Source organism: Mirounga angustirostris, unplaced genomic scaffold, assembly GCF_029215605.1.
Source record: "Mirounga angustirostris isolate CCGP_5_RB_7025 unplaced genomic scaffold, mMirAng1.0.hap1 SCAF_9, whole genome shotgun sequence".
NCBI lineage: Eukaryota > Metazoa > Chordata > Mammalia > Carnivora > Phocidae > Mirounga > Mirounga angustirostris.
In genome coordinates this window covers 68279334-68304577 of record NW_026991717.1, presented here as the reverse complement: position 1 = coordinate 68304577, position 25244 = coordinate 68279334, and the positions used below count along the sequence as shown (strand labels likewise).

The 25244-nt window shown below is 44.9% G+C and overlaps 1 protein-coding gene across 3 annotated transcripts; it reads right to left on the bottom strand.

The window, feature by feature from the left end:
• Window positions 1–791: 791 nt before the first annotated feature.
• GREM1 (gremlin 1, DAN family BMP antagonist) lies at window positions 792–14054 on the bottom strand. Of its 3 annotated transcripts, none has more exons than XM_064570713.1 (2): window positions 13711–14054; window positions 792–4867 (listed from the first exon to the last, which is right to left on the bottom strand). In XM_064570713.1, exon 2 carries the CDS (start codon window positions 4864–4866, stop codon window positions 4312–4314), a length of 555 nt encoding a protein of 184 aa, XP_064426783.1. In that variant the 5' UTR covers window position 4867; window positions 13711–14054; the 3' UTR covers window positions 792–4311. The 3 variants fall into 3 exon arrangements, with proteins under 3 accessions (XP_064426783.1, XP_045756362.1, XP_064426782.1); XM_045900406.2 differs by lacking the exon at window positions 13711–14054 and adding an exon at window positions 13186–13423; XM_064570712.1 differs by lacking the exon at window positions 13711–14054 and adding an exon at window positions 5233–5563.
• Between the last annotated feature and the right edge of the window lie 11190 nt (window positions 14055–25244).

Here is a 25244-nt window from a genome sequence, read left to right as displayed (position 1 = left end):
AAAGAATAACTGATAAAGTTGAGAATATCACAGTTTTGCCTAGTGCTTAAGGGTACACGTGTTGCAGTGAAACCACGTAAGTTCACCACCTCCTAGCAGGGATAATAATGGCATATATACAATCTATGAAGATTGTGGGGAACAATTCAAATAAAATCCGTAGCACAGAGTCTGGCCTAAGCACTCCATACATAGTTGCTGGGATTTTCATCACCACGGTCAGAGCACCAATGCCTTGTAGAAATCGCGTATCATGTGTCCAAGTAGGAAGGGACCTCAGAAATCTGCCAATTCAATTGCAAATCCAGGACAGTAACTCGCTTTACCTCACATCCCTATTAAATGAGGTCCAGCATGTGTTTTCATACTTCTAAGCACAGGGAGTTCACCATCTCAAAGGCAGCTCATTGTGCTGATGAATCACCCTCATTGTTTTCTTCCTTCTGTGAGCCCCAAGTCTTTCTTCCATTTTTCCCTTGAACACTTCAAAATTGAGCTATTATCATTTTTGCATGACAACTCTTCCATTACTGAAGGGTTTGCAAAATGCTTTCCAGCTCTTCTTTCTAGCTCTGGGAAAGAGGCTGGTACTTTCCATCGCACACCAACTTCCCCCCCACATCTAGCTGCCACTGCCTGAGGTGTCCTACTAAAACCTTAAAGGCCTAGTTGGAAGAAATAAGTTCCCTTTGAGATACAAGAGATCTATTTTCTACCTCCCTTCCCATGACAAGTGAATCCCTGTTCTGTGAACACAACCAGTTAAACACACACATGCATAAACACACACACAGAGAGAAGAGTTGCAATTTATTGGTTGCTCTTTGGGGAAGATGATACAGAACATAGTTGGGATTAAAATCAAATTCTAGTTACAGATTCATAAAACTTTGCTTTAAACCAAATTAACTTTTGTGAGACTATTAAATCGCCTCTCATCCTCATACATAACAAAGTAACTCAATCATAGTCTATATAATCCTCTGTTGGTTTTCAATGATTAAAGCACACATAATACATAATGCAGTTGATATTAAATATCCTGAGAATGACAAATCAATAGAACTCCTTCCACTCTTAAGCATTAACTGGTCATTTAGACATGTTCTGTGCATACACTTTTCATTTTAGATTTTCTCCTTAAAAGGACTTGTGAACTATTCATTATTATCTGCTATTTGTATACACACGTCATAAGTCTTCCAAAATAACATTTAAAATATCTCTTCATATTGCTTCAGAAATGTTAACCTTTAAGGAACATTTGATTAAAAAAAAGCAAAAGCTCAGATCCTGACTCTTGTAACACATGTTCAGATGTGTCGAGATTTTATTATTTCCCTCTGACCTGATAAAAGCCTCCAACAACATACAATGTGCCACTTTCTTCTTTGCTCAACTCAGAGGAAGTCAAATAAAGGAGAAAAAACAAATGCTCAAAATCACAGTGACCAAAGGATTTGAATTAATAATTACATTAAATAACCATAACTTTTTGTTTAACTATTCACATTCCACACAGTGGAAATCATCGTTTCCTCCAGATTTTTCACTTACATTTTTAACTTTGAAGAACCACAATAACAAAAAAACAACTTACAGACTTGTAGGATGTGTGTTTTTCTCTTTTAATGCCAAGCACAAAGTGTACATCATAAAATTCATATCTGGTGTTTGGCATTATTTTAACAGGAAAAATTGAGATCACAAGTATCTTGCCATAAAAAAATTCTACTACAGTAATGAAAAAAACAACTTCTTCATCTGTGACTCCAATACAACATGTAATAGACATGGCACTTTCAATAAATGTTGGAAGACACACCATACTTTGCTAGTCTTAATTTAGGCAAAGTAAGAAAAGCAGACATTTCCCTCTTTGGTTAGCGCTGGTTTTTTGTTTGTTTGTTTGTTTTTCAGGGTAGTTAGGCTGTTGATTATCCCAGTGAAGTTAATTTTGAGGAAATTCTCTTTACTTAAGCCAAATCCGACTTACATGCAAGATTGTGGTACAAGCTACTAAAAGAAGATTACTGCTGCCAACTTAAGTCATCTCTTTTTAACAAAACTGCATGCTTGTGGCAGAGTTAAAACAACAAGAGAAATTCAGTGTCTGCTGGTTCTAAATGTCATTTTTCCTCTTCTAGTGTGGTTTTACATGTTCAGCTCCTTCCCCTTTCTTTTCCTCTCCCCCACCCTCAAAATTCTGGCTTAGTATTTGTGTGCTTAATTAAATCCATTCTGTGCTTTATTGTTGGAGGATGTGGATGATAGAAAGATTTAAGGCAGGGGCATACAGTGTACACGAAATACACGGACTGTGTGTTCGGACAAATTTGTCTCGTGTGGAATCATCAGTAGTGAGTTCAAAAGTTTCAAAACTCGACCCAATATTTTGGGTGTTCAAGATAACTTCTGCCTCAAAGCACGGTTCTGGCTTAGCTGTTAGATGGGAGAGCGCTGCACCAAAAAAAAAAAAAAAATACAATAAAAGCAGCCTCTTTAGTGCAATGCTGGCGCCTGGATGGGCAACTAAAATGCTAGTCGATGGTGCTTGTTTCCCATATCACACGTGACTTGGCTAGCAAGGATGAGAAGGTACAAGGCAAAAAAAAAAAAAAAGTGTTTGGGGGGTGGGGATGGGTTTACATAGAAAACCTCAGGCTTGAAGAGAACAGGTGAGCCAAATCCAAAATACAGTAAGGTCCACCTGCCCTGCACTTTGGCCATTAGATAAATCCTAAGCAGGGATGGGAAGGAGCCCGAGTTTAATCAGAGGAGGGGTCTACCAGTAGGTTCTGAACAATTACAATGTTACCCGAATCCCACCACCAGTAGAGAGACAGCTAATGCACCCAAATGTCTGGATTTTTTTTTTTTTCCCCAAATGCTCTGATTTCTTAACTGGGATTTCTCATTAGACCCTGAGAAGGCAAAGGAAGAAGGGGAGGACACATCCTTTATACCTCCTCCCAGGCATTAAACTACTCCTTAGCCAGAGGCAATCACCTTTCTTTCGTTCTTCTCCTCTGCTCCCCACCTCAGTCTCCTACCAACAGCTAAAACAAAAGGACCCACAATATACTTCTAGCTCAAATAAAGCAGTCCCTCAACTCCCCCATCTTAGCCTGGTTCTTCACTGCCAGGGACACTCAGCAGAGGCAGAATCTTTATAGTAAGGGTTGTGGCTCTCAAAAGCATTACACAGAAATAATGAACTGGGAAAGAGGGGATTACAACCAAGCAAAAGGAAAGATATGAGGACCTTCTGCTTATGAGGTGTTTGTTTACTTCCTATCCCTGCATAGAGTGCTCTGAACTACATCTATTTTCTGTCTGAGGGGCGAAGTGGGGGGTGGGGGGTCGTCTTGGTTTTGCTCACTCATGGGGTTCTGAAAATAGGAGTGGTCAATGTTTATGTTTTAAGTTTGGTGTCGGGTTACAGCCAATTTCAGCAGATCACAGTGACAGCCAAAGTTAGTGATTTTTTGGCAATTTCATTTCTCCTCTGTTCACTTGGTTTTGGTTAAATACCAGGGAAAAACTCGCTGAAGCATGGGTCGCACTGTGTTTTGGGGTTGGCCTTTCAAGACTCTGCAGGTCTCCCTACGGAACTTGTGCTGTGCCCAACTGGTCCTCCCCCTCCGTCCCTCCCTCCATCCCCTCCTGTGTCCTTCTTGCCCTTTGCGCGCCCACCAGACTCCCGGAGTCGGGAGACCCTTCCCAAAATAAGAAACAAGTCATGTCTATGGTCAAGTGAGCTAATTTCGAGTCCCTGGCAGAGAGGGAATTAGACCGAAATAGTCACTGAGATCCTAAGAAGGGATGGGCTGTGGAAGAGAGGAGGAGCAGGGGAAGAAGCAAGCACAGGTGGAAATACCCTTTCCAAGTAGAATGCAGCACTAAAACAAGGTCTCTTGCGCTCAGAGTAGCCTCTTGCGTTAACATTCATTCAGAAGGGAGAGTCTGGTCCCCGGAAGGGCACATGGAATACACCGCAGAACCTGACCGCAGCCCTGCCCCTTTTCACGTGCCTCCCCCCGCCCCCCCCCCGGGTGTGGGCCTTCTGTGCCAGCCCCATGGAAGCGGATACGTTTGCATAATAGGAAGTGCCCTCCTCTGGCGTCTGCAAGCCCCCAGACACCCATTCACACTCATGCACACAAACTACGCGCTAGCAGGCTCCTGTCAGAAGGCAGCTGGCGGTTCTTCTTGCCTGTAGGTTGAAGCCAAGTAAGAATCAGGTCGTTTTAGGTCTGGCTCTGGGCCCGCCCGGGGCTGCATCCCTAGGACAGGCTGGGTGTGCTCAGCTTAATCCAAATCGATGGATATGCATCGACACTGCTTGACTCGTGTGACCCTCTTCTTCTTGGTGGGCGGCTGCAGTTCGGGGCAGTTGAGTGTGACCATCATGGTGGTGAACTTCTTGGGCTTGCAGAAGGAGCAGGACTGAAAGGAGCCTTCCTCCTTCCGGATGTGCCTGGGGATGTAGAAGGAGTTGCACTGGCCGTAGCAGAAGCGGTTGATGATGGTGCGGCTGTTGCAGCCCTCCTCGTGGATGGTCTGCTTCAGCGGCTGGGTTTTGCACCAGTCTCGCTTCAGGTATTTGCGCTCGGTCACGTGCAGGGCCTCCTGGCTGGACTCCAGCACCTCCTCCCCGGGCATGGCGGTGCCACGCCCTTGGCCACGCCCCCGGTTCCTGGAGCCCGGCTGCTGGGGAGACTGCGTCTGCTCGGAGTCATTGTGCTGGGCCTTGTCTGGTGGGGGGATGGCACCTTGGGAGCCCTTCTTTTTCCCTTCGGCGGTGGGCAGCAGGGTCCCCAAGAGGAGAAGCAGGGCTCCCACAGTGTAGGCGGTGCGGCTCATGCTATGGGAGGGAGGCACAGAGAGGGGAGACACAGAAGACGGACAAGTCAATTCAAAAACTAATAGCAGCTAACATTTTATCAGGCACTTGTTAAACACTCTGTGTGAGATATTTCATTTCCTTCTCACAGTATCTCTATGAATCAGGTGTTATTATTCTCATATCCCCGCCCCCCCCATCGTCAAGCCACGAAGTACCTTGCCCAGGGTCACCTGCGAATAAGCCAAGGTCTGAACTCGGCCAGGCCCTATCTCTTCATGGCATGTCCTCCCACCGGAATTCCTTCCTGGCTGCTGACACGAATCACATCTGAAGTTGTCTTATGGTCACTTAATTGTATTCGTTCTTGTATTAGGCCCAATTACCTTTGCGCCTCTCTGGGGAAACCCAGTTTTCTGTTTAGTTCTACAGCAAGACAAATCGGCCTCACTGTCCAGGCTTCATCTGCCAGGAAAGGCTCCCAGTCTCTTTTTCTCCCCAACTGGCCTGAGTGCTTCCTGAGTTGTGCCTTGTTCGGTTGGTTGGATGATTAGGAGATGTTCGCTGATAGCGTGCATTGCAAGGAAACCTCTGGAGGACACGGGCAAGCAGCCGAGGGAGGGAGAGCACTTAGCAGGAGCAGCACTGGATGCAAAATCAAGACTGAGTTTCCAGTCCAAGTCTTGGGGCAATAACTTGCTATCTGACCTTGAGAAAATCACTTTGCTTCTCAAGAAATGACTTCATGTAAGCCCGGGTACAAAGACCTCATCTCCCCAGATAGGCTGTTCAGATCAAATTTGAGGTACAAAGGAAAGCAATTTTAGAACTAACCAAATCTATGGCAGGATTGCAGACAGAATGAGTTACCTTTCCAGAAAGATCACATTAACTCCTAAGACTCCTGGACCTCTCACCTGTTCTCATTTCTAAATGGGCATAGCTATTTTTTATATCATTCATGATATCGTGATATACATTTTTCTACTTTTAAATGGTGAAACAGGTCATTCACCGATGTGTGTGTATCTGTGTATGTTAACATCTAGGAGGTAGAAAATGGCACAGGAAAACAGGTATATGCAAATATTTACACTAATAAATGCCATGGACATGTAGAATAAATTAGTGATAGTGAATTATTGTGGATGGGCCTGGAGTTAGACATGGGTCAGAAAGGCAATGAACAATGGCGAAAAAAATTAGGTAAGTGGGGAGGCAGAGGGAAAACTAACAAAACAAACAGGAAAGCAAAGATGGAAAGAGAGAAAAATGGAGTAAGGAATGTAAATCAGAGAAAGGCGGGCTCATCTAGAGGCAGAGTGTTAAGGGAAGGTAGAGAGGACAGAGGAGGAAGAGGAGAAGCCGGAGCATATTTTTGAAGAGTGCAAGCATCACGCTATTGAGATTCTCCTGACACAGTGCCTCTCAAACCTCAATGAGCAGATGATCACCTGGGGGCATTGTTAAAATGCAGATTCCAATTCAGTAGGTCTGCCTTTCTAACAAGCTTTGAGTAACAAGGCCTGTAGCACTTGCAACCCTGGGGCACAGAAAAGAGTTATTAAAATGTGGAAGGATTTTCTTTTCAAAGAGTGCAATTGCAAACGCACAGCCTCCCTCTCAGGCCATCTTACCAAATCTGACCTGAATCTTGAGGCTTCCCCTATCCCCAGGCCCCTGGTTCTGAACCCATGCCCACCATGGTTCTGAACCTAAGGCACCGCTGGGAATTACCCATTTCCCTCCTCTCTTTTGTGTGCCAGCATTACATATAATAATGTACAATTTAATAGTAACCTCATCACGTCCCCCCAAGGAACTATACAAGTTGGCATGATCCGCTAAAGCAATTACCTTTCAAAGACAGAGGCCCTGTGGAATCTACATTCTCTAAGCGACAGTCCCTGTAAGTAAAGACTATTCAACCCTAAGGATAATGTCAAATTAAGATAATTAAATATTAAATTTAAAATATCCTTAAATGGCACCATTTTTCCAACATTAACCTAATACTTTGGGGCAAGTTCAAGTTTGGAACTGATAATGTGACATTTAGCTCCTGTTCTTTGGACTGTAGACTCCCTGGCTTTTGTCAGTTTATGTTACAACATCCCTGTTCTTTAAACAGAGCCTTTTTTGCCTCAACAACAAAAAAATTAATTTCCTTGTTTTGTCTTTAAAAAAATCACTCATGAGAAAAGTCCAGTTATAAAACAGGGCTGATTTTCTCCAGAGACCAGGATAACTTGAGCCATGACAGTTCAGTCTCCTAGGCAAATATATTGTGAATTTGAGAAGCTTTTACAAATTTCTGCTATTTATTCAATTGGGGGCCAGGATCTAAACTAAAATTCAGTCTCTGCCCATTTCAAAGAGGAGCATGAGACAGCCGTAGGCCTACACCCACAGTCTTCCCTCCTCCCTACTGAAAATGGCCCCAAGGACAATTCAGCCCTCCCAGAGCAAGACCCTCTGAGTCCAACATCACAGAGGCTAGTCTAAACCTGACTGGGAAAGTACACTGCGTGCATAGGACAGTTCATGTCATAAAGCCATCCCCTCCCACAAACATCTGTCCAAAAAATGGCAATTTCCTTTCTCCAGGCCAACATGGGACTCTTTTTACGCTCAACTTTTCCTTCCTGGCATTTTCACATCTGTCATTAAATAAATACCTAGTCTGAGAGTCATGAGGACTTATTCATCACCTTATCCTCAGTGCCTGGCGCAGAATAGGCGCTCTTCTGTTAAATGAATGCTTGTTATGGACCACACTGATTTACAGAGGCTCCGTTTTCGTTTTTAAAATGCCTTCACATGTGCCAATGAGCAGCCGAGCCTAACATAATCTTCTTTTTAAGATTTTATTTATTTTTGTCAGAGAGAGAGCACAAGAAAGGGGAGAAGCAGACTCCCCACTGAGCAGGGAGCCCGATGCAAGGCTCCATCCCAGGACCCCGGGATCATGACCCCAGCCAAAGGCAGACACTTAACTGATTGAGCCACCCAGGCGTCCCCTAACACAATTGTCTTAATTTCTGACTTACAGTATAGCAAACTCTTAGCCTAGAAGTACCTTAATATTTGTCTTTCTTTTTCTAGGAAAACTTCGGATAGCCACTTTTTTTTACCTGGTCCCATGCAGAATGCTGTGGGTTTCATTTTCTAATTGAAGCCATTGTATTCACTATGGCAGAAACCAACAATAAAGCAAGCAGTAAATTCAAAATTAGTCAACTGTGGTTTTCAGTTTTAATTTGGACAGACTTCCTGTTCCTATGGGAGCGTGCGAACCCTGTAAGCCCAAGGGGTCTGGAATGACAGGCTGTTTTCTTATTTTTTGGTTTTTTAAGAAAAGTAAATTTTTCTCAAAATAAGGTTTATTAGGTGTGGAAAATGTTTTAAAATGGTTTTTCATTTTTTAGAAAAGCCTACTTTTTAAGATCTTTAGTGCTTATTGTGAGGCTTTTGACTCTTTAAAACTTGTAACTAGTTATTTGGAGAAAAGTAAAAACCAACTTAAGGAATTTCAACACAGAGCTCAGCTTAAAGAACAGTGGTACTCTGAAGGGCTCTGCATATTCCACATGAGTAAGAGTTAGAAGGTTGAGAACTCTAATAGTTCTAGAACCAGGGCTCTGTCAAGTCATTGTGGTCACCCAACCTCCCCCCGCACACACACACCACAGACTGGTCATGATTACTCAGTGAAGAAAAAGGGACTGTTTTGTTCTTGAAATCCCAATTGTATTGCCACCAAATAATCTGCACTTTGTAAATATCACAAGCGTGCAGGAAATCATGAAGATGTAAATTTCTTGAGACAATTCTTTTCCGTATCAGCACCTCACAGAATGCCCCATTATCAAAAATCAATCCAAATCTTAATCAAACCTCAGGTTCCTATGAATTATCCCTCATGCCCAACCATGAGCTGCAAACATTTTTGGTCATTTGCATTCATGAAATGACCCACTCACATCATTGAAGATGAGCTGCATTTTGTGGGTCCAGAGTGCATCAGGACACCCAAAAAAGACCTCCCTTTACACTCATTGCAGACAACATTCTTCTTTTCAAAATTTGCCTCAACTTCTCCTTAATGCATTTCTGCTTCTCCAAGTAATGTGATATTTTCGTGGTGAGCTTTCTCTGCAATTGCTCTCCATCAGCAAGACCCACCCACCCCTACCTTTTTTCCCTTTACTACTGTCCTCCCCCCAATCCACTTGTCCCAGAGCACATAGATACTCTCAAAGCAGTTCTTCTCTACCTGATGCTTTCTTCTACCTGATGGTTTCCCATAGTGATCAAGAGATATAGCTTATCCCGCACCTCTGTCCTGTGTAGGTCATGGTGATTTATTCCAATCTTCACAAGGCTCTACGAACATAATCATCTAACTCGAGGGAATCAGAAATAAAAATGCTCTGTGTGACCTGTATCCAATATTCTCAATGTCTTTGGGCAAGTTTAGGTCAGCTCCTTTTGGCACTCCTCTTGCTGTATTTCTCATTTTAGCTAACCAACCTGCTTATAATCAGTTTAATGGAGTGCTGAGTGGGAATTACAGTGAATTGACAATGGTCAGCAAGCCAGATGTCTATGCTTGAACATCTGATTGACTCCTCCTGATGAATTAAGTTTTAGAAAGACGTTCAACAGGCATGACATCAAATTATTCTCCCAGTAGAAGAAAATAATTAAAGTGACAGCAAATGCTCTAAATGCAGGCCAGATTTTAGAATAATCTCCTCCTTTTTCTCAGAACTAAATCTTTGAGAAGAGAAAGGTTATTTTTAACTTGATCTTGAATTTTTAAAAAGATAGCTTTTATTTTTTTTTTTTTTTAAAGATTTTATTTGACAGAGAGAGAGATAGCAAGAGCAGGAACACAAGCAAGGGGAGTGGGAGAGGGAGAAGCAGGCTTCCTGCCGAGCAAGGAGCCCGATGCGGGGCTCGATCCCAGGACTCTGGGATCATGACCTGAGCCGAAGGCAGACGCTTAACGACTGAGCCACCAAAAAGATAACTTTTAGAAGTTAAGTAGAGAATTTCATAAGAATATACTGGGTCAATTTTTTTTTTCCAGACAAGTTGAACCAAGAAGATAAGAAGAATTACTTGCTGGCAAACTAGTAGAGGATAAAGTCTCATCCTGTATGAGTTGCAAGACCCTAACTACAGCCACCTTATTCAGAAGACCATTCAAGCTAAATCTGGCTGGCCTCCCACATCGCATAGTACAGAAAGGAAACCACCAGGTAGTTAAGTATCTCAGGAGCTCTATGCTCACTGGAAGATTTTTTGCTGAAGTGAATGATCGTATACAATTTTCGAGGTCAACAGGAAACAAGTTAGAAAGTCATAAATATTCACTGAGCAGTGCTACTGAGAGTCAATCTATAGGTTCTATATTGTGATGCAAGATGTGTGCTAGTCTGAATTTGGGATTTAATTTCAGAACCACCTTGTAATATATCTGGTGCTGTATAATGTTACTGCCTCTTCCAATACCACCACCAATAATCAGAATTATCTATATTTTTGAACCCTTAGCATGCATGGCATTGTGCATAAATCAGACCGTATTTTATCATTTCTTTTTCACGATAGAACATGCGGTAGATAATATTGTCTTCCTTTTATCGATCAGGGAATCCAGAGTCAGAAAAGTTAGGAATCTGCCCAAGGTCAAACAGCTCCTCAGTTGGAGAGTCAGGGTTGGAGACCCATTCTACCTAGCCCCCAAACGTGTCTTTAACCACTGTTCTATGGACACCCGGCACAGTACTTAATAAGGGATGCGTGGACTTGTTTCTAATGCAATACAGTTTGAAGAATATTGTAAGTCAAATAATTATCTAGTTTGTATCTTGATGTTCACATGTGAAAAAAAAAAAAAACTTCTGCTGTCCCAGGAATTACTGTTGTACTTTGCATTTCTAAGAGCATATGTTAAAACTAAAGAAAATTCCTTGCAGATGTAAGGCATGGGCTGGTAACACTTGCCTGATCTGTGCCTTTCAGTTGGATGCTACAGTTACCTCCCCAACACCCCCCCCCCCATACTTTTCTTTACATAAAAGCGTTAGGTTTTCCCACCAGTCCTTAACTCTCTCTTCTAGGACATGCTCCACAGCTTCACTGTTGACAAGCATTTCTTTGGAAAGGGGTCTGTGGCATAAAATTTCTTGGCCTTATTTCACTTGTGACATTTAAACATTAAGACCGAGGGCTTCAGTTTAGAAGACAAGGCAGGCAGCTCTGATTCAAAGATGTGAGGACACAGTAGGTTTCTACTCTTCTCTGTCTAATCATTCCCATAAAGACTGTGTCAGCCAGCTAGGATTTCCTATAGATAGTGGGTTACCAAAACATTTCACTCAAAATGGACTTTTAAGAAACTAGGAAACCTGTAAAATTACGAAGTTTACAAAAGACTTTAATTCCTACAATGACCTGAGGGTTAAATACACACACACAGAGCAACTATGGTTCTAAAGAACGCTTCAATAATTAGTTAATACTACAATTGGAGAGTGCAATTTATCCAGTGATAGCAATGAAATCACCTACTGTTGTAGACTTGCGTGGGCCAGGGAGATGAGACCGTAGTTTTCTTAAGATCTTTCCCTTGTTGCTTTGAAATGCCCATCTCTTCAAGGCCCCTAGGCCCCCCTTCCAAAAAAAGAAAAAAGAAAGGAAAGGAGAAGAAAAGAGTAAAGAAAAGAAAGGAAGGGGTCGGAGCTGAAAAGCCCTGGGGTGAAAGAAGACTCCTCACCCTGGGATCGGGGTTATCTTAACCTCTTCTCTGCTATTTATTTAAGTTGTGTGTACAGCCAAAAGGAAGCCACCACTCTGGGGTCCCTGGGACAGCTTAAATCCCCGTGACCCACTTAACAATAGATTGTTTTAATCAACTCGTGTCCTGGCACCATCTCGAAGGGGAACATAAACAGACGCGCACCCCGCTCGGATCTGCTTTTTCCAGCGGGAGATCCAATTACCTACCAGCGGTCGGCTCTCTGCCCTTGTATCATTTAAGGAGAGATTTTAACCCCTAACGTCGAGGCTTTATTTCTGTGTAAAAGTGCTGCGATTCTAAGTCGACAGAGGAGGAGAAGGCGGCAGCCGGATTCAACCCGGGGACCCATTCGGGCCATCTCGGAGCGCGGGAAGGGCTTCACGGCAGAGGCCCGGTCACCGCCTGTCTGCCCCCCGCCTCGCCCGGGGACTGTCGCCAGAGCCCCCCGGGGGAAACACCCGGCTGGGGCTGCCCCCAAGGCGGAGCTGGGATCCGAAGGCAATGCCAAGCCAGAGCAGTGCGCGTCCGTTCTTACCGCTCCGGCCGGCAAGGTGACAGCCCCTCCGACCCCGGGCCTGGCGACGGGTCAGCGAGACGCAGAGAGAGAACTGGGGACGACCGGGGCGTCTGAGCCGCCAGTCCCGCGTCGTTCGTCGCTAGCGAGACTCAGCGAGGGGGGCGGGGGCCTCTAGGACACAAATTAAGGAGTACCGGGGAAACGGAACCCGGCGGCCTGGCGCTGCCGGGCCCCGGGCCGCCCGCACTTCAGCGGAGGCGCGCGTGGGGCGGGGAGAAGCCCAGAAGCCTGCACTGAGCGCCCACGCGTGCGCAGCCAGCCGGCGGGTGTGTGCGGTGTTTGGGGTGTGCGCCCTGCGGCCGCCCCGACCGCGCACAGCCCTTCGGCTGACCCGTTACCCGACGCTCCGGTTTCCACCGCGGCCGAGCTCCGCGGCTCTGTTCTAGCCCGAGTCTCCATCTCACCTTGAGGGCGAGCCAGTGGACCCACGGCTCATTCTCCGGACCCTCCAGCCCACCGCAGGATCACTCTTGCGACTCCGACGGGAGCCCCCGGCCGTCCCGAGCCCCAGCGCCCCGCTTCAGACACGTGGCACCCCCTCAGTGCGGCTTGCTGCTCCCCACCGCGCCCGCGACGCGCCCACCGGGACTCCGCGCCTCTGAGCTGCCGGCGCGGCTGGCACACGCACCAGGAGCGCGTTAGCTGGGCGCCCGGAGGTGGAAATGGGATGCGGGGCCGTAGCTCTCGCTCTTGACATCCTCCTTCCCCGGCTTTCCCTGCGGACCGCGCAAGGTGAGGGTACGGCAGCCAAGACCTTGGCGGGAAGGACCCTGGATTTTTCTGCATAATTCACCCTAGGGAACCGGGGCCTCGATCTGCGCGCCCGGAGGGCTACCGCGCGTCTGCACCGAGCGGGACGCGGGAGTCTTTTGCAGGGGAGCCCCTGCGCGCGCTCTCTCTCTCTCTCTCTCTCATTCCCTCGCTCACTCTGACGGGAGCCTCTGCACTCACCTGTCAGTGCGGCGGGTCTTCGGGGCTTGCGCTCTCGACACCGGGCGCCGTGTGCGACCGCGGCCCGAGCCGCCCCGGCTTGGCGCGGGGTCAGCCGGACAGAGAGCACGGCTCTCGCTGCACACTGGGTCGCCCGGTCCGCGGAGGGCGCACCGAGTGCGGGGCATCGCGCCGTCTCCCGTTTAAATGCCGGCAGCCGAGCCGGACGCCCGGGGCCGCGCCTCTCCATTGGCCAGGCGCCGCCGCCGCCGCCGCCGGACCCGCTATCCGCCCCCTTTCCCGGTACTGCCCCCGCCCCCCGCACCCCTCCTGCCTCCCCGCGGGGTCCCCTCTCCGCCTGCCTCGCCTCTTTGTCTGCTCCCCCCGCCCAGGCCGGCTGGGAGAGGTCACCCCAGGGAACCGCGCCTGGAATGCACAGCAAATCACATTTTCCGCTCCCGTTGGAGGGGGAAGCGCGGGAGGAAATCCCCCCGGCTCCCGGCCCCTCATTCCTCCTCCGCCCCAGGCCTGGGCTTTTCCTCTCACCGGCCCCGCTTCGCCTCCGTTGGCCCCGCAACGCGCTCGGTCGCAGAGGCTGCCCTGGAAAGAGCAAGATCTCCGTGGGATCTCGACAGACGAGGCGATTCTTGCCCGGTGGCGGGAGCGGGACTGCAGGATGCTCTCGTTGAGCGGTGGTCGCCGCGGCTCTGGCGCGGCTCGGCCCGAGGCCCCCAACTTCGAGGGCGCTGACCCCCGCGCCCCCGTTAACCCCGGCGGGCTCGCCGGCCGCCAGCAGGAGCCTGTCTCCAACATGACACCCTCCTCTCCTCGCCCGCCTCCGGTTCTCTCAGCTCAGATGCTGACGGCCTCGGCCGAGAGTGTACGGAAGGGAGTAACGGAGGGGAGAATAAACCTAAAAGGAGCCTCACAAGTCCAGGTTTCCATTTCTAAGCCATCTTTAAACGGCAGAGAACAATAGCTATGAGCGAGGAGGCTTTCCGTAGCATGTTCAAGATGAATAAATCAGGAAAAGAAAACGTCAGGCGAGGAAGTAACTTCCCAGAAATAGAAGACCAAAAACCCCCGTTTGTGAAAAGCCGGCGTCACATTCTGTATTTATTACCGAGAACCCAGTGGATAGTGGTGAACATACTAAGCGCATAAATATTTTTCGAAAGATGAGCGAACACTTTCATTTGTTCTCTTAGCTCGAAAATGGGTTCCTCAAAGAAGCCGTAAATTCTGTGTGTCGAAGTTATAGCCCGTGCAAAAATCAAGCCGGCTGCAAGGTCTGCAGACCGGCTCCACCAGCCAGGTCAGATGATGACTTGGGGGGGGGGGGGGCGGAGGGGAAGGTTATAGAAGGAAATTTGAAGGTGCCTGTACTCACTAAAGCAAAATAAACAAAACAATGAAACCCAACAAAAGGTATTTAGGAAACAGTCCTGATTTAAGCATTTGGCTAAGAAAACAAAACAAAACCCCAGAATAGCATGATTTTTTTTCTCGAGGCAGTCATTGTGGGGAGGCGGCAAGAAACACTGAACACCTACTAGATATTCTTAAGAACTTGAAATCAACTTTTCAAAATAAATGAAACAAGGAGGAAGTCTGCATTAAATCAATAGCTAGAGAATCTTCATCACCGGAATGCATTGTTTGTGCAATCTGCAGTTTCTACCCATAAACTCGATGCTCCGCTTTAAATTTCGTTTCCAATATTTTTTTGTTAAATCGTCCCATGTAGTTTGTAGTTGCTTGCAGAAGGCGAACAGTCAATAGGGCTTAAAGGTTGAGGCTGGTGGAGTGGACTGTAGGACATGAGGGGTGGTCAGAAGTACACAGAATGCTTAGACAATTAACAGTCCAGCCAAAGCTCCCCACCTATCTGTAGAAGCCAGTTTTGTCTCTGGGGGTCAACTATGCCCCCCAAGAGAAAGGAGCATATTTTACAAATGCATTAACTCCTTCTAATTTAAAATCAATGTTTCGGTCACCTTTTTTTTTTCTTTCAAAACTCATATAAACTGCCCCAAATAAAAATACATTGACAGAGCTTACCGTCCGAATTGGAAGTAACTGTTTTGGAACTCTGAGACTGTAGTTTGATATATCTCAATCTATCTCTGTGACTGTTTCTATCTCTGTCTAGTAAATGTTGTTGCTAGCACTATGACCCCTCCTCGGGAGGCTTCTCAGACCACAGTCTCTACAATAGAAACACTCCCGCCCCCACCCCACCACTCCACAACTCTATCCCATTTCGTTGAGTCCTGTCTTTAGTTTCACTCACTCTCCCTGCCACTACAATGGAGGCTTCATGATGGCGGGGACTTTGCCTATAGTGGTCACTCAGATTACACCAAGCTCATAGAATACAAAGTGCCTAAGACAGACTTAGGATTCAACAAATAGTTGTGAACTGGGAATGTTCAGCACATGCCCACTAACTAGGATTAGCAACTGAGCTGAACGCTGAGGCTATAACCATCATGAGTATGGTAAACATGGGCCCTCACCTCACAGAGTTTATAGTCGAGCATATTTGTAAATATTTATATAGATATCCAAGCTTTTGGCCTCATATTTGTGTTTCCACAGCTCTCAACCAGTCATTGCAAACCATTATCCAATCAGGGTGAAGGCATAAGAGTAAAAACTCTTCAGGCCTCTTTAACCATAATTACATAATTGAAACCTGCTCTTAGTAAGAGGGGGAAGAAGTAGAAGGACTCCATGTAGTCAAAGTTAAAATTTTAAGTCTGGGATGCCTAAACAGTGATCACTAAGTGATAAATATCACTTACAGAAACTACTTGCAAATTACTTTGAGGCTGTTTTGAGAAGTGTAGATCCTGCTCAGCTACTGTTTTATTAAAGGAGAATCTATTTCTCTTGTTTTGTTCACCTATCTGTAGCGTGTGTTTGTCTCCATCTAACTCCCAAGATGCTAAGAGGGGGTTACTCTTCAGATTTGGGGAAGAACCTTGAAGGCCTTTGTAGGGAAGTTTTTGCTCAAATCTGCAAAAGCTGTTCACCTAATAGAGATCATGTATGTCATCTTGCATTGGATTAAGGAAGAAAAAAAGCCCTTCACCCATTTGGAACCGACCTTGTATGCTCTTCCTAAAGGGAAAAAAAAATGTGATGATGAACTTGACAATGGTTAAAGAGAAAGATACTTCCAACGGTCAAATAACAGCTAAATGATTCATATCCAGAATGAATTTCTCTTACACAGTAATAAGAAAAAAACTCCCCAAATCACCCAATAGGAGTTGGCAAAGCACATAACTGGGCACTTCACGAAGGAAGAAACCCAAAGGACCGATAAACATGAAGAGGTACTAGATTATACTAGTAAATCAAGAAAATGCAAACTGAAATAAGAAGATGCCCTTGCTGAGCTCGCAGTCTGCCACTATCCAGTATTGGAAAGGGTATGGAGAAGCAGGCACTTAAGTGCATTGGCAGTGAGAGTATATTGGTAGGACCATTTCAGAGGGTAATTTGTCAACATGTGATAAAATCCAGCATGCCCCTAGTATACCTCTCAGCCATTCTAATTCCAGGGAAGCACCTTACAAGAACTTGAGCACATGTACGAGGTCTAGAACTGTGTGAGCGCTTCCATTGCAGTATCCTTTGTCTCAGCTCAGGGTTGACTCCTGGCTATGACCCTTGCTCTCTGCACATAAGCAGTAAAACGTTGTCCATGTGAAAATTCTGAACAATACTGCCAAAGACAAGCACATGAACGAATAAATCGGGCAGACCATTTTAATACAACTGGGACCTAATTCCATACAAGTATTTATTGTCTACACTACATGTGCAGTGCCTTATGAAGAAGATAAAACCATAAAAGTCTGGACGTGGTCCTTCACAGTCAATACGTAGGCCCAGCAGGAAAAGCATGGAATTTTCGGCAAAACAAAATCAGAATACATTTCTGACTCCTCTTCGTAGGAAATGAGTGACCCTGGGTTAGATATTTAAACCCTCTGAGCCTAAACTCAATCATCTGTTTTATAGGGGTGGTAATAATACCTACCTCTGGGTAGATGATGGAATTAGGTACAATAAGTTCCGTGAAAATTCCAGACACGCAACAGACACTTAATAAACAGGAGTAACTGCATGGATACTAGAGTGTAATTGGGAGCTAAGACAAAGACAATGAAAATGTAATATCAGCACAAGTCATGCCTTGGGTACCTTTATACTCACAGTGCATAATGCATTGGATGGCACATAATAGGTAATTGATAAAGTTACTAAACGAGTACATGCTGAGGGGAAAGGAAGTGACTGACAGTGACAGAGGGAGGGAGAGGATGAAGAAATGTAGGAAGGAAAGAAAGGAAAGGAGGCAGGGAGGGAGGAAGACAAGAGAGGAAAGGGAGGGGTGGGTCATGGGAGGGGAGCGGTGGGGAGGGAAGGGAAGGAGTGATACCCTTCCAGTAAATGGCACAGCAACTTCTATTTTTGGTAAGACCAGCAAATGGTGTAAGTACCCCAGAGAGGGGCACAGGCAGAACAGCAAACCCTTCTGGCTGTCTTTTGCCTGCGTCATAAGAATCACTTTAACCAAAAGTTAGAGTTTTCAGAATGTGTTCTCTGCAGGGGCAGAATCTGAGGAAGAATCCAGAAGATGCCTGAACGTGAAGCAAGAGAGGATGGGCTTCCCATGCCAAAGGCTGCTGGGCAGAGACGTGGGAATGCAACAAGACAGAAGGGCGGATGGAAATGGATTTCTCAGCAAAAATTCACAGACCCGGTGCCCAAATATAACAGAACCTGCTGGAAATGAGGCTCCCACCTTTGTCTGCAGGCTGGGTGACCCGTTAAGTCTGGGAAGTTTCTATTTGTTTTGAGCTCTTTGATGCTGCTTCACTCTTAGAAAAAAATTGGAACTTTAATCGGTTATTGATTCTCTGCTTTTCCTTAGCACTTGAACGGCTGTGGTTCTTCATTTTCTAAATCTTTGGAGGTACACTTTCCAAGAAAAGCTCATTCTGCTGCAATCTTAAAATACCAGTGCCTTGCAGAAGATCTGCTGGAAGTGCTTATTAAACTGAAGGTCTCTGGGCTTTACCCCATTGTCTTTGGCTGCCCTGCCCCTTCTTTTACTTTTGGCTTATTCAGCTCATTTCCAGTTTTTGTTCCCTTGAGATCTCTGCTATTCAGTAGGAGCCATGTTGTAAGATTTACCTTTTCACTTTTTTTGGTCCTTTTCTAAGGCATGGAAGCTTACATGTCATTTTGCTCTTGCCATAACTGTCCTAATAAGTCACTTGTCCTGCATTGCATCTTTTAAAAGTTTTGATGACATTATAAATATATTACAAACTCCTAGGAAACTTGGAAAATAGAGAAAATCAAAGAAAATTAAAATCTCCTATAATCCCACACCCCCAAATAACCACTGTTTACACATACACAACACACACATATGATACATACATACACATATAGATTTCTTTCCAGCTGTATGAAGCATGTATGTGTGTCTTAAAGTTGGCTTTGATTCACTACTTAATATGTACTAAACACTAGGCTTTCCCTACATTATCTAACTGAATCCTCACACCAATCCTATGAAGGTACTATTATTATTTGTTCTGTTTAAAGGTGAGGAAACTGATGTCCAGGGGGTCGTGTCACTCTCTCCAGGGCACACAGTGTATAAGGCAGAAGAGGAATTCATGGCCAGCTGATACCTATGCTCCCTTCACTTACTGTCTACTCCAATCACAACGTAGTTAGAGTCTACACCATACACTGTGTTAGAACTGATAGTCAAACACCATGATTATTCCACCAAGAAAAGTACACGAAATGTCAAGTGATTTAAATAATTTAATAGCTGATATTGTCAAGACATTTGATTGTGAAAAATATTGACATATATATGAGGACTACGAGTTTGGATTCTACATGACTGTATTTTTTTTTTAAAGATTTTATTTATGAGATAAAGATATAATGAGATAGAGATAGCATGAGAGGGGATAGGGTCAGAGGGAGAAGCAGACTCCCCGCCGAGCAGGGAGCCCGATGCGGGACTCGATCCCTGGACTCCAGGATCATGACCTGAGCCGAAGGCAGTCGCTTAACCAACTGAGCCACCCAGGCGCCCCACATGACTGTATTTATAAAGAATTCTGAACACACGGCCATTGACAACTCAGATATGGCCTGCCTACTTTTGTACAAACCCTGCCTTACTTCCATTATCATTGTTATTAGTGACACTAGAAGTATATTTTTTTTAAATTAGGAGCTCATAAAGAAACTCAGTATTTTGGGGTCTGCTCAGAGCAGAGAAGCATGAATCTGAACGTAGAAAGTAAACTCAAGACCTGCTTTCCCTTTTAAAGATCAACATGAGCCCCTATGCCGATTTGCACTGACCTCACCCAGGGTCCAAATTTAAATCTTTTTAAAATCTTGGTTCCTTCTTCACCCCTTCCTTCCCTGGCTTGAAAGGTTGGATCATCTGGAATATAATTTCTCATTCGTCTTAAAAAAAAGACAAAAAAAATGTAAACCATGGGCTCCTCACTGCTTACGTCAGAGTAATACATGAGTGCTTTATATAAACTAACCATTTGTCTATTAATGTTTGTAAAGAGCTTCATAGACATACAGCATTTGAGACACACTCTCTAGAGAAATATGTCTTTGGAAAGAGGATCAGAGAACGAAGAGACCAATGGTAAGAGAAATTCCAGAATGTGGACAGAAGTCGCTAGGATGAGCACGAAGCTGCATTGTCCCCTACATTGAAGGCCATCGCAACAGGACGGAAATATTTCTGGAGACGGGGAGCCTTGTCTGTAACGCGTATTTCTATACTCTATGTTACTCAGCTGTGTGACAAGAAAGAAAAAAAAAAGGACATACTTTGGACGGGGCAAAAGCAGTGTGACCCCAGATACTGGCTTCCAGATGATCTCCCAGGGGTCACTCAGGTGCAGCACGGGGCTCCTGATGATTGCCTTCCCCAACCATCTGAGTGCGAGGGGATCTCAGGGTGTCCCACGGGCATGCACCTGTCTGCCCACTAGCCAACCCTGTTGTAGGGAGGTGCAGGGCTGAGCAGAGCCTGCACACTGTAAAGCATGGTTCTTAGTCACAGTGACAGAGCCAAAGAAAAAATCTTTCTGAAAATAAATCATAACAATTCTTGCAGCAGCTACTCTGCTAAGCAGAGCAATCCATGAATGTCTGTGGACAGATTAGGATGTACTTGCCCTAGACAAATCTCTGTGGCCACATGTCAGCACCAGCAACCTCAAAAAGCCTGTCTAGCCAAAATTTCGGGACATTAGCCTGAGCTCCTTGATATGTTTCCAGTCTTCCTCAGAAGGAAGAAAGGGAGGGAGAGAAGGAAGGCAGAGGAAGAGAAGGGATGGGAAGACATCAATCCTTTCAAATAAGGGAGACAAATTATTTCAGAAAGCAGCAGCTTCTCTTAATAGGTACCTACGCTTTAGCTCTGTAGTTCTGAGCATCTGTTTTAATAGCAGTTAGTACTATGTGAGCCCTGTGCTATCCACCTAGGGGAAAGAATCTTGCCACCGGGAAGAAGAATTTCAAAGTGAGAGTTTGCTTTTCATACAAACATATGATACAGATATAAAGCTGCACAAATCCTGGGAAGGATGTCAAAGGAGCGGTCAGTGTCTGCTCCTACCCCGGGGGTACCCTCAGGCTCACTCTGCAAATCCAACGCTAGAACCAAACACACTGGTCCCTGAACACATGCCCCCAGATCCCCACTTCCATGCCTTTGATTGGGCTTCACTCCACTTAGGATTTCCTCTCTTCCTGTTGAATTCTTCCCCTTACTTCAAGACCCTGTGGCATTTTCTATGATTTTTGTCTTTTTTTTTTTTTTTTTTTTTTTTACTGTCTTTTAGACATTTCTTCTTGAGTGGAAGGTAGACTGCGTGAGTGCTGGTACCATTTCTTTCCTCATCCTTGAGCTCCCCAAGGGTCTAGCGCAGTGCCCGGAACAGAGAAGATGCTCCCTCAGTAGATGTTCGTTGAACTGGAAGCAAGGATTTCCCTTAAACTAAAGGAGGCTGAGTTGAATCATAATGAAAGTGCTCAAAATCGGCTCATGATTTCCACTTCAGGGTCCTGTTGATCGCATCACCTGCGGGAGCTCCCTCGGAAGTACGAAGTGTGAGAGTCCATCCACAACGTGGTTGCTGGTGGTGGCTGTTCAGGTACTTGGGTGGGTGTCATACCTTCACTGCCACCCTCCGGGGCCTGGCCATCAGCACGTGTCATCAGGACGGCTGCAGTTACCTATCTACTGCTCTTTTCAGTCCCACTGATGCGGGCGCACAGCTGCTGGACTCAACCTCTTAAATCACATTGCAGATCATGCCTTTCCCTTGCCTAAAACCCTTTCTCCCTGGCTCTTATGAAACTTCGAAATTATTTGGTTAGTTGGCTTCGTTTTCATCTGGCTCCCCCACATGCCTGCAAGCTCCGTGGGGCAAGAACCATCTCTGTTTGGTGCGCTGTCCCCCTGGCCTCTTAGTGGGGGGCTTGGAACATACTAGATGCTCACAAAACTTTATTGAGTAAAGCCATAAAAATACAGAGTTGTTATCATTTTCCTTCGTGCTATAAGCCTTCCTCCACCTTTCACTTTCCTTGTTTCTGCTTCATGTTTCCACACTTTGACTGGAACTCACTGGAAAAATGAACATGGCATGGATCTGGATCCGAGCCCTCCAGCAGAACCATTGTCTTTATTTCTGTTGTGGAATCAGAGAGCACATCCCTGTGCTCTCTGTGTGCCCCACCCATCGATGAACAGCCAGCAATCATGGCACAGACTCGCTCTTGGAACTTCTACTGCAGCCCTAGAAATGTCTCTTGTAAAAACCAATCATGAGACAACATTCCAAAGACCCCAGAGATGTGAGTAAGTGTCATGGCCTGCCAGATGAGATGGTATCCACTCTGCTACAGATATCAAGATCAAGTTTTGTGAGAAATTAATAATGCACTATTCCCCTTGTGTTTCTGGGGGATCTTAAAGACTTGTTTATGCAGATATTTTGGTTTTCACAACCTGGTCAAATAGAGCACAAAAGACAGACGATATTGAATAAAAGAAAGAACATTTGTGCATGTGGCCAGGATTCATGCACATTTTGCTACTGATTTTATTGTTAACTTTTTTTTTTTTGAAACAGGGTCACATAACTAGCTAAGTAATTATTCAAGGCATCTATAGTTTCAAATGCCTTTTTTTTTTTTTTTACTATTTATTGATGGAGACCTGAGTATCTCATCATAATTCATCTTGGGGAATCCACGGTGTGGCAAAAGCATTTTATCGTGGTTGTTGTGGCTTCTGAAAGCATAGTTTCAAACCATAGGAGTATCTGATAGCCATCTGAGAGGAGGTGGGCTGATTAGGAAGGTCTGGGGTCTTAGAAATAAATGCAGGTGATGCCAAAGCCTGTTTTTCAGATCTAGGAGGATTTTCAGAGACTCCTTGTGGCTCGTGTAGTTTTGCAAGCTGGTCCCACAGCAGCTTTGTTCCTCTGTTCCTCGACTCCACCCCCTTCTCTCCTGGCCCCTCATCTGCACCCATTCTCATGCTCTCCGGTTGCAACTGCGGCCATTGTTTCCCCCCAGACGACCATGTATCAGAGTCACTGGAAGAACTTAAAAAAATACTTGATTCTCAGAGCTTGCTGTAGACTACTGCATCAGAATTTCTTGGGCTTGGGCCCAAGAATCTGTATTTTTACAAAACCCTTAAGATGATTCTGACAGGTAGCCAGGATTGGGAATCACTGGCGTAGTGGAAAGAATTCTATTTGCACCTAAATTCAACCACCAACTACTTAAGCAACTTTAGACAGGTCAACTCTTGGACCATCAGGAAAACAGAAGAAATGGCACGTATATAATAGAGTTGTTGCAGAATTAAATGGAATTACATATGTGATCTCTCCCTATGTGTATTTCATAGACTGAGCTAGTTAATACTCCAATGTGACCTAGAAGCTTCCCAGTCTTTTCCTGAAATCGTGTTTAGCTTCCTCTTCAGCGTTTAATTCCTTATAAGACTCGGTTTCTCCCTTTGTCAGTCACCAAGCATAAAGCCATATGTAGATGAATCATAAGCCCATCATGCTATGTGTTCTAAGAGCCTTCCAAGTTCATTGCTACAAGAAACGCTCAACATTTAATGCATATTGTTTCTTGATATCTCTTTCTAAATTGCCAGTACAGTTTCCATTTCTGGGAAATTACATAGACATGTCTGGATCCAACTCTTTTATCTTTGCATTTCCAACTGCTCTGTTTTCCTTCTTTCTTCCCATCAAATTCTCATATTTTGACAGTTTTAAGACCAGCTCTTCCTTGATCTTTTCCTTCTTATAATATATTGAATTGAAATGAGCCCATTTTCCTTGGTGTGCCTTCTCTCCAAACACAGAATACTCTGAAGTTCAGATTCTCTTTCTGTGAGCGGGTTAACATCACAAAAAGTTTGTGGTTTCATCCATCATAAACAAGAGTGTTTTAAATGAACTCTGCTTCTTTTCTCCAAGCATCACAGAAAGTCTGGGACACAGTGAAATGAATTTTCAGTAAGAAAAGTTACTTATTAAAAATAGTGGTGATAAAAGTATGTAAATTGATTCAGTAGGAAGAATTTGTAAAATGCTTTAACTTAAAAGGAAATACTCTTGTAGACATCCACAGTGAATCAGAAGGAAAACACTCTGGTCTCTTGAAAAAGCTGTTTACTCTGTTCAATGTTGACAAAATGTATCCAAAAAAGCTCTTTCTGTTAAGAAGTGAAGGAAGAAGGCAAACTGCATGTCAAAGCATTTGATCATATTTCATTTGGGAATGTTACAGTTTTGCTTGTGTACACAGTTGATCTGAGCATATCAACAAACATAGTATTAGCTGCTGACAGTGTTTTGTATTGAACACATCCATTTGTAAAAATAGAAGAAATACTATATTCACATTTTCAGTCCTTTTCTCTATTAAAAAAAATACGGCAATGTGGTTTGAGTTGTGAATCCATTGAAGACATCTTTGATGAATCAACAGTCAAGGCATATGTAAAAAGTGATTTGGAAAATTTTTCATGGGTTGTTGGTGGGGGATGGGAAGGAATAGACTGTTGGGGCATCTGCCCATTGTCTTTCCGGCTCTTCCACTGACCCCTTTCACTAAGTTTGTCTGCTGTTACAATAAAAATACCCCCCCTCCCAACCTCTCTCAGAGTTCTCTGGGATATGATTGACTAGTTGCAAAGTAATCTGACCTCATTGAATAACTGCTGCCATCTAAATATGATGCATTAGTTCCCATCAGACACTCTAAAATAGCATCCTCCAATCTGAAAGTTTCCAAAAGCTGTGCAGGACAAATCAGCTAACAGCCCAGTTCAAAACCCAAGAACAAAAAAAGCCACAGTATAGTGAAAAAACGAAAAAGAAAAACTTCCATCTTCTGCTTTGTTCATGCCATAGGGGGGAAAGTGATTCCCATGTCAATACTAGTGATAAAAGCTTGAGTTTTATTTACATCCTTTCTATAATTATTAATTTTCTTTAGAATATACTTTATTGCATCAAATAAGAAGGTTGGTTTCTTGTTTTAAAAGAGAGTAATCTCGGGGCGCCTGGGTGCTCAGTCAGTTAAACTTCTGCCTTCAGCTCAGGTCCTGGGATCGAGCCCCATACTGGGCTCCCGCTCAGCGAGGAGCCTGCTTCTCCCTCCCCCTCTGCCCGCCACTCCCCCTGCTTATGCTCTCTCTCTGTCAAATAAATAAATAAAATCTTTAAAAAAAGAAAAAGAAATACTGGCAACAAATTCAATAATCAAAAAGTGAAATCAGGGGCGCCTGGGCGGGTCAGTCGGCTAAGCGTCTGCCTTCGGCTCAGGTCATGATCTCAGGGTCCTGGGATGGAGTCCCGCATCAGGCTCCCTGCTCAGCAGGGAGCCTGCTCCTCCCTCTCCCTCTACTGCTCCCTCTGCTTGTGCTCGCTCTCTCTCTCTCACTCTTGCTCTAC